Below are 17,483 nucleotides of genomic sequence, written 5' to 3'. Positions count from 1 at the left end.
ACAGCACAAACGGGCTCTAACAGAGTAGAAAGAGAAGTGGGAGGCCCTGGTGCACAACTCAGCAAGAAGACAAGTACAGTGCCCTCCACAATTATTGGCACCCCTAGTGAATATGAGCAAAACAGGCTATAAAAAAATATGTCTTTGCTGTTTATCCTCTTGGTCTTTCACTCAAAATATTCACAAAAATCTTACCTTTTCATTGAAGTAAAATTATTGAAAGAAAAAAAAACTGTTGACATTAAATAAATATTTTCCCCCAAAACATGTGGGCCACAATTATTGGCACCCCTAGAAAAATCTTATAATTAAAATCTAACTGAAGTATATTTCTAGTCATGTTTTACATTTTTAAGTTCACCTGTTTGATAAGGAACTCTTAAGAGGTCAACCATGACTTCCTGTTCCACTGGCGAACAAATATGAGGTGACACAGACCAAATTCCATTAGTCATTCATCACTATGGGAAAAACCCAAGAAAACAGTGACAACGTGCGAAGGAAAGTTGTGGACCTGCACAAATCAAGAAATGGACACAAGAAAATCTTTAAAGAGTTGAAAATACCCATTTTCACTATCATGGAAATAATTAAGAAGTTTAAAGCGACAGGAGATGTTAAGAATCAGCCTGGAAGAGGACGTGTGTGTACATTGACCCCACGCACCGTGAGGAGGATGGTTCGACTGGCAAAAGAATCTCCAAGGATCACAGCTGGAGAATTGTAGAGGTGAGTTGAGTCTTGGGGTCAGAAAGTCTCCAAAACTACCATCAGACGCCACCTACATCACCACAAGTTGTTTTGGAGGGTTGCCAGAAAAAGCCTCTGCTGTCAATCAACTACAAACTAAAGCGCCTACAGTTTGCCAAATGTAAGTCAGACTTTCAATGGGGCCGAGTTATATGTTCAGATGAGACCAAAATAAAGCTTTTTGGCAACAAATATCAAAGGTGGGTTTGGCGTAGACAGTAAGATAGCCATACAGAAAAGACCCCCATACCCAATGTGAAGAATGGTGGCGGATCTTTGATGTTGTGGGGCTGTTTTTCTTCCAAAGGCCCTGGACATCTTGTTAGGATACATGGTATCATGGACTCCATCAAATACCAGCAGATATTAAATGAAAACCTAACAGCCCCCTCCAGTAAGCTTAAAATGGGCTGTGGTTGGACCTTCCAGCAGGTCAATGATCCGAAGCACACCTCAAAATCAACACAAAAATGGTTCACCGACCGCAGAATAAAGGTTTTGCCATGGCCATCACAGTCCCCCGACCTAAACCCCATAGAAAATCTGTGGGATGAGCTGAAGCCGAGTCTACAAACGTTGACCTCAGAATCTGAAGGATCTGGAGAGATACTGCATGTAGGAATGGTCTCAGATCCCGTGCCATGTGTTCACCAACCTCATCACGCATTATAGGAGAAGACTCAGAGCTGTTATCTTGGCAAAGGAAGGCTGCACAAAACATTAAATTAAGGGGTGCCAATAATTGTGGCACACATGTTTTGGGGACAAATATTTATTTAATGTCAACAGTTTTTTTTTCTTTCAATAGTTTTACTTCAATGAAAAGGTAAGATTTTTGTGAATATTCTGAGTGAAAGACCAAGAGGATAAACAGCAAAGACATATTTTTGTATAGCCTGTTTTGCTCATATTCACTAGGGGTGCCAATAATTGTGGAGGGCACTGTATATTAAAGTCTCTAGTTTGAGAAATAGATGCCTCACAGGTCCTCAACTGGCAGCTTCTTTAAATGGTACCCGCAAAACGCCAGTGTCAACGTCTACAGTGAAGAGGCGACTCTGGGATGCTGGCCTGATGAGTGGCAAAGAAAAAGCCATATCTGGGACTGGCCAATAAAAAGAAATGATTGATATGGGCAAAAGAACAAAGACATTGGACAGAGGAAGATTGGAAAAAAGTGTTATGGACAGACGAATCAAAGTTTGAGGTGTTTGGATCACACAGAAGAACATTTGTGAGACGCAGAATAGGTGAAAAGATGCTGGAAGAGTGCCTGATGCCATCTGTCAAGCATGGTGGAGGTAATGTGATGGTCTGGGGCTGCTTTGGTGCTGGTAAAGTGGGAGATTTGTACAAGGTAAAAGGGATTTTAAATAAGGAAGGCTATCACTCCATTTTGCAACACCATGCCATATCCTGTGTAGAGCGCTTGATTTGAGCCAATTTCCTCCTACAACAGGACAATGACCCAAAGCACACCTCTAAATTATGCAAGAAATATTTAGGGAAGAAGCAGGCAGCTGGTATGCTGTCTGTAATAGAGTGGCCAGCGCAGTCAGCATATCTCAACCCCATTGAGCTGTTGTGGGAGCAGCTTGACCGTATGGTACGCAAGAAGTGCCCATCAAGCCAATCCAACTTGTGGGAGGTGCTTCAGCAAGCGTGGGGTGAAATTTCTATAGATTACCTCAACAAATTAACAGCTAGAATGCCAAAGGTCTGCAATGCTGTACTTGCTGCAAATGGAGCATTCTTTGACGAAAGCAAAGTTTGAAGAACAAAATTAATATTTCAAATAGAAATCATTATTTCTAACCTTGTCAATGTCTTGACTATATTTTCTATTCATTTTGCAACTCATTTGATAAATAAAGTGTGAGTTTTCATGGAAAACACGAAATTATCTGGGTGACCCCAAACTTTTGAACGGTAGTGTAGGTATTGCGCTGAGTTTAGCCCCTATCATTATTCTACACGTCTTGCGCGGCCGGCAAAATCAGTGTTTCGGCAATTGTATGGGGCAATTGTATGGGGTCTTAACATCGATCATCGATTCCCATCCCTAGCCAGCACTCCATATGATGCCATGATGCCATAGCTATGATGCCATAGCTATGACATCAAGAATAACAGCAAAATCTTCGGATCTTAGTCACTTTAACTCTAAAATACTCAGGGTCCTTGATACTATAGCACCTGTCAAGGCTAAACTAATTTCTGGTCAAATCAAGCACCATGGAGGAATGTCAGAACAGGCAAATCTGTGAGAATGCAGGAAAGCGAAGATTAAAAGGACATTTTTAAAGAGAGACTAAAATATCTAAAATATTACAGTAAACTCCACCCAGTACAGCAGTGACATAACAACATCAACATCAACATCAACACACAGAACAAAACATAGCCTTCATGTCTGAATTTACTGCTATTGATGGCAGAGGTCAGTGCTGCATCTTAAGCCATATACATGCTGCCTTGACATGCAGTGTCTCCAGCTGCTCAGCCTTTGAGCTGCTTAGCCTTTGAGCTGTTGGAAATTGGGAATGGCTAATTTTTCATCTTTGCATTGCTGTTTATTTCATATTTCAAGTTTCAAGTCTCTTAAGCTGAAAGTATGAACCACAATGAAAAGTAACGAGTGGACAGGCAATCAATATATGTGTGTGTAGGTGTATGTATGTAATATATGTGTGTAAGTCTCTTAAGCTGAAAGTATAAACCACAATGAATGACCTCGGTGTATTATAATGTGCTATATAAATAAACTTGAACTTTGAATCTTGAAGCACAAGGCGACAGTGGCAAGGAAAAACTTTGAGCAGATCCCAGATCAGAGGGGAGAGCCATCTGCTTGAGGCTGGCCTGGTTGATGGCTTGAAATGGGGGGTTGGGGGGGGAAGGGAAGTGAGGTAAGAGAATCAGAAGACAAGCAGATAATTCAGACATGGCGCAGAAGTACATGCATACTTACAAATTGCAGGGTGCAGTTAAGGAGAGTGTAGAGGCAGCGTACAAAAATAAAATAACAGCCTTACGACATATTTGGGGTTTTATTGTACGCATAGGGTTTCTAACATAAGGTTGAGAGGACGCTTCTGATGAAAACAAATTAGCAAGGTAACGAGTGGGCAGGCAATCAATGTATGTGTGTGTGATGCATTGCAAGCAATGTGTAGAAGAACACTGGACAAAATAGTTATGTGGGAATGGGCAGTGGGAAGCAGGGGATCAGTTTGTGAAGGAGATCAGTGGACAGGCTGCAGCACCACCTCACAAGTGGAGAGTTCGGACCTCAAATGGGAAGAAAGAGATGTTGATGATGGTGAAAGAGTTTGAAAAGCACCAGATCCCATACCACCCACAACATCTCTTTTACATATCCTTTCATCATTAATGGTGGCCTGTCACAACATCTCTTTTACATATCCTTTCATCATTAATGGTGGCCTGTCACAATACTGAAATACTTGTGGATGTATTGAACCACATTTTTATCATATTTATTTAAAGTGGTATTAATTAAGTTGGGCTTCAAATGTTATAAATACAGATTTTTCTTTTATATTTGTAATCAGAGGTAACAGAGGTAATCTATTCTGTCGAAATGACACTTGTCTGTTGGTGTTATTTATATCAATCTGGCTTACTACTTCTCTCTTCAAATACTTTATTCCACTTCAGCCCATAAGTACCCAAAGACAGAGTGGCACTGAGTAGGTCACATGATCTATATGTGTGGTAAATGTGTTACTGAGTGTCAACACCTTGGAGGGAGAACAAAATCAGTGAAACAATTAAGACAACACCATGGAAGATGCAGCAAAATTCCCTAAATTATTCCCCAAGTTAAATTTCACCACACGATCCAAAACAGAGTGCCCATATTCACAAAGCCTTTTATTTGACCACTACAAATACTCTTTTGTCGCACTACAAATTTCTACCAAACATTTTCTCCTAAATTCTATTCACAAAGCTGCTGAAACCAACTTTTACTAAGGAAAAGCAAGAGCTCCTAAGCTAAGAGAAAGACTGTTGCTATGGAGAAGTGAGAACTCCTAAGCTAAGAGAAAGCTTTGTTGCTATGGAGAAGTGAGAGCTCCTAAACTAAGAGAAAAACACTGTTGCTATGGCTGACGTCAAATCTTATGCACAAGCTTGCTTTCAAAGACCTCTGTGATTGGTTGATGAGTATCATGTCTGTGCTGGTGAGTAAGGATGCGCTTCATAGCCCACCCCAAAGAATGGTAAATAAGTAAGTGAATAAATAAATAAATAAATAAGTGACATAGGCGAAATAATAATAGTAGTTCTGACATGCTCTGATGTTTTTTAATATTTAAGAAACTGTACACAGTTGTTCTCAAGTCAAGTTCTATTAATTCTGCACACGTTGGGGTACGTACGGGTTTGTACGAGTATGAATGTCATTATTATTTTTGTCTAAAAAGATCATGAAATAATTATGCTGTGAAAAGTAATTTTTTTTATTAGGTGTGTAGGTACACCTGGATTTCTTCCATTGTGTTGATTTTAATCAGGGAATTGCGTATGGTTTAATCCGGAACCTACGTCAACAGTCAGCCTGTACTGTAACCCGATGCTACTTTAACCACTCCTGGACAAAAGCCACATCTCTACAGATGTTTTCTCCAAACTAAACTAATAAGGTAACTTTGGTTGTAGTCATTCATTTAATTATTAATCAGAGTTCCAATTTGATTTTAATATATTGAGTTTAATATATTTAATGAGATTGATACATTTAAAGAGACTGATTTGTGGATTATCTTTATTTTGACCACTGTGGAGGACACTACCCTTTGTGTGGTGCCCCCTAGGTGTTCAATTTAATTTATCTGCCTTTGTGTTGAATGGTTGATGCCTATCCAATCGTATGAGATTACCAACATATTGGTGCTGTTGTCAGGATAGTACCAACATGTCTTTGTGGCCCTTGCGAAGACGGTATCACAATTTACACACAATTGCACCCACATTTATCCGGCCCCTGCCCACAAGGTAAGGTACCTACATATTCAGGTAATCCCATGTGAGGCTGGTACCAATCACACCCACAGGTGTATAATATGTGGGAAAGAATTTGAAAAGGTAGATGAATGAGATTTCTCCAGCGTTTGCAGTCTACCTCAATTTGTGAAGTGTGCATGTCATAATGCTCCAGTGGCTCCTCCTCTGGTTTCTCCACGGGGCCACTGGACTTCAGCATCTGGGACAGCTGCCTGTTGTTCAGGTTCAACTGAGGGACACAAACAAAAACACACACTTTACCATCATAATATCCTAAATATGGAAATTCTGACCTGTATTACATGTAATGATTTTGATTCTGATTCTGATGACAAGTAGTGTTTGGCAAGAGGAAACCTATATGTTTGTTGAGATTGAATAAGACCAGCGATTGTTATTGTCACTGTAAATATATTAAATATTTGGTGAGGGACTGACAGCAGTCCAGATTTATTTTGCCATTCATCTTCATGCATTCTTGTTGTAACATACTGTATATCCAACACTGCACTTTCAATTCATACTTTTATGGTTTGGGTTTGCAACCAATTAAAAGGTTTTAATAAACTGCTGGTGCCAAGAAGTATGCTTCTAGCAGGCTGGTTTTGATTTTTGATTTGATTTATGCCAAAATCACTAAAGCACCTTCATCTGCACCTCAACTACAGAGGGTTGCATTGTGTTTTAATTCCATCAAGTCTCTATATAGGTCTAGACTGAAAGATTGTTGTGTTTTATGGCAAAGTCCGGATGAAAACAGATTATTGGTGCTGAGTTTGTGCTAAATGAAAGCATATATAACACATTTGGATCAGTGTTTTTAAATGGGTGAAATATATAAGAATGTCAAGGCATGTCAAACTACCTAAAAAGTGGTTGTCAGGCCTCAGACTCCAGGGGGATATGTAATAAGATGTTGCTTATGCTTATCCATAATTTCTATTTTATCCATAAAAAAAAGTGTACTGATTGCAAAATGGTAGCATTTCAGGTTAGAATGGCTCCAGAGAAATGGCCAATGGAGGAGCAAAAGAGAGGGAACAGGGATGAATCAAATCCTGACATACACTTTGACTCATTGCACTTTGCATAACATTTTCTTTTATTCAATTGGTAGATGCTTTTATCCAAAGTGACTTACAAGTGAGGAGCAACAGTCAAGCTTCAATGCATAAGGAAACCTTGGAGTAAGCATAAAGTACTAACTCAACACGCAACGAACACTGTCACTCTGTATCTGATTTTGAATATCTGGGGATCATTTTAGATTGCAATTTAACATTTAAAAAACATGTCAAAAAGGTGGCCAATACCATTCAATTTAACTTGGCTAATTTTAGACATGTAAGGCCGTACTTAACTACAGAGGCAGCCAAACTTTGTATGCATGCCATGATCTTTTCTCACATCTCGTACTGTTACACAAGCTGGTCACAAGCAAGTACAACAACTCTGAAATCAATAAAGACCCTCTACAAGCAGACCTTAAAACCTCTAGACCAGATCAGCTATCACCACTGCCATATAACAACAAAGTATAACTTATTACAATTTGACGGTTTCTTACAGTTTTTGGATGCCTGTCTCATTTTTTAAATATTACATGGGCTGGCACCTCCACCATTAAATTAGTTTATAAAGCTGAAGGATGGCAATGGCTTGGCAACTAGGGCAGTCACCAGGGGAGACTGTGTTATACAGTATAGACACAGTAAGTTTGGACAGACAGTCTTCTCAGTACGCGCCTCTAATTACTGGAATACCCTTCCTACTGATGTAAGGGAGTGTGCCAGTATTTCAGTGTTCAAAAACAAACTTAAAAAATGGATACAAAATAACCAAACCTGCAACCATAATTAGGCCACTGCATTACTCACACTGTAACTTATTTTTATGTCTAACACCTTGTAGGTCTGTCTGTCTGGTTTTTACAATTTGTTATCATAACTGCACTGTTTTGTCAAACTGTTGCTTATCTTATCTTATTATTATTTCTTTGACTTATATTTTTTGTATTGTTATTTCTTTCTTTTATTTCCAAGGGACAACGGATGAAAACTAGCTAACCTAGCTAATTCCGGTGCATTAAAAACAAAAATTGGAAACGTTTATCAATGTACACTGTTCCTTTTCAAATAAACGCATAAACAAACAAATGGTGCACCCAGTGAAGTGTGACTGCTGCAAACAGTGCACAGTTGATCAGCTTCTCTGGGTGTCTAGCAACATTAAAATCCACAAATGCTTTCCTCCGTTTCAAAGCTAACTGGGAACAGGACCGAGGTCTTATGTCCAGTAACGAAGAGTGGACCTCCTTGTGCAATGACTTGAATAATCCTTCTACAACTAATACCTCCTAACGGGCCTGCCGGCCTGGGGGATGAAACCATTACAGATTATCCAGAACGCGGCGGCGCGTCTGGTGTTCAACCAACCGAAAAGGGCACACGTCACCCCGCTACTCATTGAGCTCCACTGGCTGCCGGTAGCTGCTCGCATTAAGTTCAAGTCACTTATGCTTGCCTACAGAGTGCTTGCTGGTTCTGCTCCCACCTACCTAAATGCTCTTGTAAGGGCAAATGTTACACCCAGGACGCTGCGCTCGTCTAGTGAGCGTCATTTGGCACTGCCGTCTGTGCAAGCACGGCAATCCAAACTATTCTCATTTGTAGTTCCACGTTGGTGGAACGAACTGCCTAGTACTACCAGAGCAGGGGCGTCCCTCTCTACCTTCAAGAAGCTTTTGAAGACCCAACTCTTCAGAGAGCACCTCCCTTCCTAACTGGCACCTTGACTAGCGCTTAACTTGCACTTCAGCAGTTACATTCCTGCACTTCTTTTTCCTTTCTAGGTAATTTTTCTAATTCTTATGTAAAGTAGTATTTATTGTTACACCATGTTTTTTATTGCACTTAGCTTGACTGTTCTCTCCCTTGTACGTCGCTTTGGACAAAAGCGTCTGCTAAATGACTAATTGTAAATGTAAAATGCAAATGTAATACCAAAATAAAATATACATACTACATTTCTGTTGGAATATTATCACACTCCATCCAAACTCAAAACTTTGAGTGCACAGTTTCTTCCCTCAAATGAAATAGGAACATTCATTTGGAACAGGCCATTTAAACATGAGCATTTAGGATTAGCCAACACAATTTCTTTGATACAGGGATGATGGTAACAGAGACTGCAGCTTTGTACACCTATGTAGATATTCCATTTAAATACATTATTTTTCGAAATAATAATGAATTACAATATTACGGCAGCACTTTACAGATCCCAAGTAAGTGGGTAAAAAAATAAGTTGTAAAAAATTGGTAAAAAAATAAGTTGTACAAAATTATAGTTTCCAAGCTGTTTATAAACAATTATCCACCATTTACTGTGGTAACAAGTCTGTAACAAAATGGCAGTATTTTGAAGTTCATATGAAATTTATTTTTAAATGTAGTAGTAATAGTGAGGTTTTAAATGTAGTACTGAAATGGGAAGATACAGCAATTGCCCAGAAATCACTTTCATGGTGATTGCATGGTATCAGGGCTGTAAAATAGGCCTACTGTATTGTTTATATTTAATTTATCTGTAGTTGCCATATGACTAACCTTGAATAATGGTCTAAAAACTGATGCTTCACACAAACTTCAGCTCAACTCGTTTATTGCAATGACAAATCCGTGAAAAGCCTGACAAAGGAAACAAAATCATAACAATTTGACACTAACATTTCAGACAGTGAACATAAATTTGAATGTGTGCTATGTATGTGTGCGAGAAGAAATATGTGCTTGCCAAAATCAAAGTCCTCTCAATGTTCACATTTAGGCAATACAACTTAAAATAAGAAGAAAATTCATGCCTCATGCATAATTAACAAGAATATTTGTTGATTGGTCCATTGCATTTTGTATGAAGTGATATCTGAATGTGAACATTGACAGAGTGTTTTGGTGCACACCATTTCCCCCACTGCACACAGATTAAAAAAGGTGCAAGTAGTGCATCGGCTAACTGAAATTGAAGGTTCAAGGATTAAACGGCTAGCAGGCAAGAATGTGACTGAAAGGGTAAAAATATACATAAAATATACAAGTGCTTTGTTTTTATGAATATTTGAGTCTATTTGTGTCCATTTCTTTTTACTGAGTAATGAGTATAGCTTTGGCTTGTATGGATGATGTTAAAATGTGCATGCTCCTGTATCATCTTGTGATTTAACTTTAAATCACTGTAATGAATAGTGGTGTTGAATAGTTGTGTATATTTGTATGTATTATGTCAAACTCTTACCATGTTTTCATCAAAATAAACAATTAAATCAAAGATTCAACGTTTGCAATACATCAGTTTTTGGACCACTATAAATGTTCAAAGCTAGTCATAGCCATTACCATGATATGACCCACTTATAGTTAGGGATGGGTATCGTTTGGGTTTTGTCCGATACCGGTGCTGAACCGATACTTTTTTTTTTTTAAAGCACAAAGCGACAATTGACGACATTAAAGAAAGGCTTTTTTTATTGCCAAGGCAATTTTTTTTCTTCAAATTGAACAATATATTAACTGTTTAAAGTATATTATAAATATAAATACATACAAAACACTTGGCTTCAAACTAGAGCTTCAAACTTTTTAACTTCAAACTATGAACATTAGATTAACTGTAAACAACAGTTTATAGTATACTTAAATAAATATAAATAAATACAAAAAACAGCTTCAAACTTCTTTTGCAAAAATATGAGCATATTTGCCTTTGGAGTCAAAAATGTATTATTTTGTTTGCATTTATTTCATGAAATTTCACCATTTTATGATTTGTTTATACCTATCTTTTCTATCTTGTTTATAGTTAATCTTGTTACTTGAACACACTGAGTACGAGAAAATGTGTACTGCCCCTTTAAGAGACTACCGTATGTTAAGTTTAGCTGTCATCTTTCAGTCTTCGGTTGCTGATCTGCCTTTGACTCTTGCCTTCTCTCCCCTCTTTTCACGCAATTGTTTTGTTGCATTTGCTGGACGTCGCGATGTTTGAATCTTTTTGTGCAAAATACAGACACACTTTTGACCGTTTACCTTTCGGTATTTTCTCTGTTAAAAGGTTGATGGCTAGTTCTGTTTGTGCTTGCTCTTCACTGTCATAAGACTGTTGCTATGAAAACACCAATGAGCGTGAGCGACACAGGACAAAGTTTACATTGGGAGCTGGGGCAGTTTTACATGTGCCCCACGGATTCTGCCTAGCGACTGTGTTCAATTGGCTCAGGCACCGAAATGAAGCACCGAAATCTGCGTTGCATTTCGGTCCGGGTAGGTACCGGTTGTATTGGAACTGGTTCCATATTGGTACCGGTTCTCGGTACCCAACCCTACTTATAGTCATAGCCATTACCATGATATGACCCACTTATAGTCATAGCCATTACCATGATATGACCCACTTATAGTCACAGCCATTACCATAATATGACCCACTGATAGTCATAGCCATTACCATAATATGACCCACTTATAGTCATAGCCATTACCATAATATGACCCACTTCTATTCAATTCAGAGAAATGAAATGGAAACAGGTAATTCAGTGTTTTATAGCCCTGATGACAGCAATGGCCATGCCCATGTTCCCATGATTTGCCCCATTCATTACCATGATATAAGCCACTCATTACCAATCTGTAAAGTGCTACCACATTAACCATGCCTATTTCTTATTATATTTCTGGTATTTTAGTTCTATTTTAATTTAGGAAAATGGGATTTACTTTCAAAGACAAGGACACTACTGAAGATACAAACATGAATACAAACAGTGTTTTTAAAGTGACAGCCTACCATGGAACTGATGCCTTCCTCTCCATCTTCCTTGTTTTTTTTGGGTGGTTTCAGGAGACCCTGCAAGACTTTATTGTGCCGTGCCAACTGCCAGAGAGAAAGATCAAACATCAAACATCAAACTGCTGATGTGTAAAACCCTCTGCAGTTACAATTATATATGGCAGTAGATCCAACAAATGAGCAGAAACCGTCAGGAGTGAGAGTGGGGTTGGTAAAGGATATCCCCATGGCTGTGATTCAGCTGTAGGAATGAGTCTGTGGGTTATCACAGCCGTGGGATACATCCTTTACCAGCCCCACAGATATTTAACACACCAGATTGTGATTTTTGTGATTTACAGATTGTGATTTCTGTGATTTACAGATTGTGATTTCATTAAATGTGTATTCTCCACACAAAACTAGTTCCAACCGGAGCATTCAGATTTAAGTATTGTCAAGCAACGAATACTGTAAAGGCCCCGTCACACCATGACGTTCTGGTCAACGTTCTCTGAACTTTCTAATCGTTCAATTTCGAGCGTTCTAGGGCGATGTGGACACATCTGCCGTGTTACTAACGAAAGAATATCGTAGGACTGACACATGACTAGCGTGGGACTGAAGCATGAGGAGTGTGTAACACCGACCAAGTGACGTGTCACTGGTCCGCGACAAACGTGTGTTGGCGTGTCACTCCAGCGCGACAAACGATAAGTCAACCTTAGAAGAGCGTTTTAAGCGTGTAATTCACGTGTGAATAATGACAGAAAAGCGTTTTGCTGGCGTGTGGGTTTTATGGTCAAACGGGTATAAAACGCTGGAAAATCATAGTGGATTCAGTTGATCATGCCTCCAAGACCACGAAAAGGTGTGAGGGGGGCTTATGCTACTAGCGCTGCTGTAAGTAAGAAGATGATAAATGCTGCTGAAAGTAAGAAGAATACAAAGCCTCTTTCACTAGCAATGTCTTCGGACGAAGATTTACTGTTATTATTACTGTGATTTACGAAATAACGGGCATTATTCCTGGGGTTTTATGTTATTAAAATAAATTATTTAAATTTGACACTGAATTTGTGTTTTTCAATGTTCATTATTAGAAAACATGAACACATCCACACACATTGTCCATGTCACAAGAGTCTTCATATCATATCCATCTGCCATGGAACAGCACCAGCTATACCAGTGCTCAGCTATGTTCAAGTTCAGTAGGCCTACATCTACTTCATGCTGCATATACCCTCCACTCCGCTTTTCGCTAGATTATGGAATGACCTTGCATGACATGATAGCATTGAATATGTGGATGTATAGTGCACAGAATAACGTTTGCAATGATGTAAGTTGCGTTTGTTGATCACGTATGGTTAATAACATATTAATTGTAGAAGGGACATGATAAAATCAAGATCTTCCCTTGGTGAAAAAACTTTCGCTGATATCTTCCTACGAGAGATGGGTTAGGTGTTCAAATTTCCCTGGATCAAAGAGGACGTTAGTAGGCATGTCCAAACTAAAAATCACGTCTCAGGATTGCTGTGCACACAAGTTATTTCGGGTGCATCAACTGTAGGTACTCAGTCTACCCTACCCAACGACTGACTATGATAGCCAAATGCGTGCAAAGTGAATAAAACGTTCCACGAAAGTTCTCCAGCGTTTAAATTAAACATTGAAGAACGCTGATCTCCATGAGAACTTTTGTGCATGTTCAAAACTTTTTTTTGGACCAGCGTTCTCCTCCGATCACCGACGATTACCGACGACTACAGCGTTCACCAGCTTTCACACAAAGCTCTTCTGGCGCAATACCAGCGACCATGGACGATTACCAACGTTTCCTCTAACATCATAGAACGTTGACCACAGAACGTCATGGTGTGACGGGGCCTCAACTCACTGGAGCCAAGTTGAGGCTAAGTTACTTCCACATTAGTTTGTACATAACCCTGGACAGAGCACCCAGTGAAGTGTGACTGCTGCTAACAGTGCACAGTTGATCAGCTTTTCTGGGTGTCTAGTCATGTTCAAAAAATCATTGCCTCGCATCTCTCTCGCTTATTAAGAAAGAATGGAATGTGGATGTCATAGGATTGAATGGGTAAAGTAAATGTGGATGTCATAGGATTGAATGGTTAAAGTGTATGTGGATGTCATAGGATTGAATGGGTAAAGTAAATGTGGATGTCATAGGATTGAATGGGTAAAGTAAATGTGGATGTCATAGGATTGAATGGTTAAAGTAAATGTGGATGTCATAGGATTGAATGGGTAAAGTAAATGTGGATGTCATAGGATTGAATGGGTAAAGTAAATGTGGATGTCATAGGATTGAATGGTTAAAGTGCATGTGGATGTCATAGGATTGAATGGGTAAAGTAAATGTGGATGTCATAGGATTGAATGGTTAAAGTGTATGTGGATGTCATAGGATTGAAAGGGTAAAGTGCATGGAATGTAGACTGAATGTGTTTGTGTCAGGAGGTCCGCTTGTCCAATCAGAAATCAATACATTGTTCAACCGAAACTAACTGTTGTTTAATCCTTAAATGCATATCTGGGAGCCCTTCATTTTTAAAATGGACTCCCTTAATTTTTCGGATAAAAATGTGTCACTGTACCAGGGTTTCCAAAAGGGTTTGGTTTTCTTGCCGGCCCGATGTCCGGAAAGAATTTATTCTAGCGGCCAAATTCCAAACTTACAAATTTCAATCTTGTCAATTGATTTAGGTTGGGGCACATCCATGTACAAAGCAAATACACATTCATAAATAAGCATTTAGAAAAGTTGCCCTTACTCACTTTCTTTCATTCCACATTTATATGTGAGTGTTGCTTGGAATGTGGTGTGACATTAAGTTTGCACAGTAACAGTTACACACACACAAAAAACAAATGTCACGTTTGGGTTGAGTCAGATTGGAGTGAAACATTGAGGTCCATGGAGGCTCTGGTGTACCTGCAAGGCTAGGATGTATATATTGTGTCCAACTTCTCGTGGCGAAACCTCTCCTTCTTCACAATCCCTTTCCTGCAGGTATGCTTTCTTGATAACCTCAACCTGTGGGTAGTCATGCACAAATATTTATAATTACAAGACAATTAAGCTTCTTAAAAGACGGTCAAAATGTTATCTTGTCCTTAGCCTGACACAGATTGGAAAGCCACATAACTAATTGTCCTTGGAACACTATATAGACAGTGAAGTCCTATCAGAGTATTACAGGGAACATGTTTTGGGATTTTGATTTTAAAGACTCTACATCCTCAGGGCATAAACACAGAAATTATCCTTAAAATATTTTATATAAACCTTCTGGACTGTCTAGCGATCACAGACCATAATGGTCTTAACTTTTAAATATACTGTACTGACATACCCTGAATTGTTGTTGGTTTTGGTATCATGTCAATCCAATAGGTTGTCATTATGGTAGTGGTTGCAAAGATGTTGGCGCACGCATGTTTTGATGGCATTTATTCGTTCTTGAGACAGCCTGACCTCCATGGAGGTGGAGTCTAGAATCATGCCTAGAAAATGCGTAATTTGCCTTGGGCACAGAACGCTTTTTTCCCTGTTTATCACAAAGCCCAGTCGATACAGGTGCGCCACCACTAGATGGCCGTCCTGCACCGCTGCAGCCTCTGAATGAGAAGCAACTAACCAGTCGTCCAAATAATTGTAAAGGCGTAAGCCGCGTAGACGTAACGGGGCGATGGCTGCTTCTACGCACTTTGTGAATACCCTCGGCGCTAGGGATAGGCTTAGCCAGTGATAGCCACAGAGATCTCTGGGTAGCCACCGCGGCACCCATCACCCTCCCCAGTGCCTGTGATGTTCACCGAGTTAGTCTGAGCGACAGATCCGTCGCGCGACGGAGTTCTGCCACAGACGGGTGATCTTCCCCCAGCGACAAGGCAAGCTCAGTCGGGAGCTTTGCCTGGTAGCGCTGTAGCAGCGCAGCCGTATTGGTTGCCCCTCTCCTTAGCCCTGTGTAGCTGCATGTAGAGCGCGAACCCCGGCACCGGGGCCCGGCCCGAGTAGGGGGTCGCCCATGTCGTCTGCAGTTCCTCGTGCACCTCCTCGAAGAAGGGGATGCAGCTGGGAACTGGCGTGGCGGGGCCAGCATAAAACTCCCCGTCCAGCAGCAAGGACCGCACACTGGGAGGGGGAGGGAGAGGGAGCCCGAGGCAGCTGGCTGCTCTCAGCTCAACCTCGTGGAGTTGCTGGCCCAGGATCCGAGACGAGGTAGGGGGTGTATCCACCCGCATCCTAACGTCTTGGCTTGTCTGCATTACTTCCGCGATTGAGCTGTGCTCATCGGAGTAGTCTAGCAGACTATCATCATCCAGGCTGATGTCCAGCTCGAGTTCGGGCTGGACACCGCTTGGTTGAAGCTCCTCAGCCTCGCTGCCCGCAGCCCCAGGGCTGGCAGGCGGCGGAGACGGGGAGAGACCCGGGAGCGGAGCTGCAGCTGCAAAGCTACTGCTCACACTCACCGAGCCCAAGGCTGGAGACGCACTCAGTCCTACGGGGGCGTTAGCCCCGGATGGAACCAGTGCAGTCTCCTCGGCGTCCTTGCGCTTCCAGAACGCAAGGCGCCTGGTAGCCTTAGCTAGCGGGAGGCTAGCACAGATGGAACAGACAGGGGCCTCGCCCGAAAGCGCGCCCTCCGCGTGGTCCCTGCCGAGGCAGGTCACGCACCGACGGTGGCGGTCGCCCTTGGGACGGAGTGATCTGATGCGCAATCTAAGATATGGACTCCTGAGGGGCGGGCTCAGGAGCGCGCATTGACAGATCTCGCGGCCTTTCAGGCGTGAATAGATAAATGCTTTGATTTGGACCCATGACTGACGTCATGTACCATACTGTTATGTCGCAGTGAACTGCGAAAAGGAACTAATTCGACAGATGCTAATTAAAAAGGTTAGTTAAGCACTTTTTAAATATACCAAGGCTGTCACTGGAAGGCTGCCAGTGAAGGGTGACTAACAAACGTTAATTTACAAACCACTCACCATTTGTGAACATCCCTGCATCTATTTGGGGATTTTTGAGACTTTCCTGATACGGATTGATTAACAAATGCAGTCCAGTCTGTCCAGTTATGTGGACTACTACACTATAATGGACATTATGCATACAACCAATTACACTAAATATAGACTTGGGGTGAGGTTCGAAAGTCAGACCTTACAGCTAATGTGTGAATTTGCTTTTACTCAATTGCTATGTAACAAGTAAAAAAAAAAGTCGTTCTGCCACCCATCCTGTCCAGCAGTTTTCAACAAGCACTAGAAAACGGTTCGATTTTAGAGTGAAATAGGTTTGTATGTACTTTTTTTAATCCAGCACAGACGATTGAATGACGATTGATACTATTGCAGTTTGCTGGCTAATTTTGTTGATGGCTAATGTTAGCAAATGTTTGATAATGCTTAGCCTTAAACAGAGCTAACATTAAACTAGTTAAGCGCTGCATACTGTTATCCTGATGTAAAGTCCATTTTCAAATTGTCATGTCAGTCCTAATAAGTCACTGAGATTCTCACAAGAGCTCCTCTAGCCATGTCTGGCTAAGGTAAATGGTGACTGATGATCTATTTTTTGTTGATTGACAGGTGGTCTAATTACACCAAAAATGGATGGAACAGTGGAATTCCCCCTCATGATGGAAGGTAACACTTGCTTTTTAAAACCAGGACTGTTATGTTGTAAAATTGTTTGTCTTGTCTTTCTGTCTTACTTGTTTTATTTGACTGTGTAGGCTGCATGTAATTTAATAGTAGCATAGATAATTATGCTACATTAGCATATAAATCGAGCTGGTAGAAGAAGGTGATTCAACAACTCATCCTTTTGACAT

At 40.6% G+C, this 17,483-nt stretch overlaps 1 protein-coding gene across 3 annotated transcripts in view; it reads right to left on the bottom strand.

Annotated features, from left to right (window-relative positions):
• Positions 1 to 17,483, bottom strand: part of itpr3 (inositol 1,4,5-trisphosphate receptor, type 3) — a 143,640-nt gene that overhangs the window by 24,464 nt on the left and 101,693 nt on the right. For all 3 annotated transcript variants that reach the window (XM_031566798.2, XM_031566797.1, XM_031566799.1), the window contains 3 exons: positions 14,576 to 14,677; positions 11,629 to 11,715; positions 5,900 to 6,010 (listed from right to left, as the gene is read on the bottom strand). In XM_031566798.2, the coding sequence (XP_031422658.1) occupies positions 5,900 to 6,010; positions 11,629 to 11,715; positions 14,576 to 14,677 (300 nt within the window). The remainder of the gene's footprint in view (positions 1 to 5,899; positions 6,011 to 11,628; positions 11,716 to 14,575; positions 14,678 to 17,483) is intronic.

The sequence above is a fragment of the Clupea harengus genome, chromosome 4 (genome assembly GCF_900700415.2).
Source record: "Clupea harengus chromosome 4, Ch_v2.0.2, whole genome shotgun sequence".
In the NCBI taxonomy this organism is placed as follows: Eukaryota; Metazoa; Chordata; class Actinopteri; order Clupeiformes; family Clupeidae; genus Clupea; species Clupea harengus.
The sequence above is the reverse complement of the archived record's forward strand: the minus strand, read 5'-3'. Positions and strand labels throughout refer to the sequence as shown.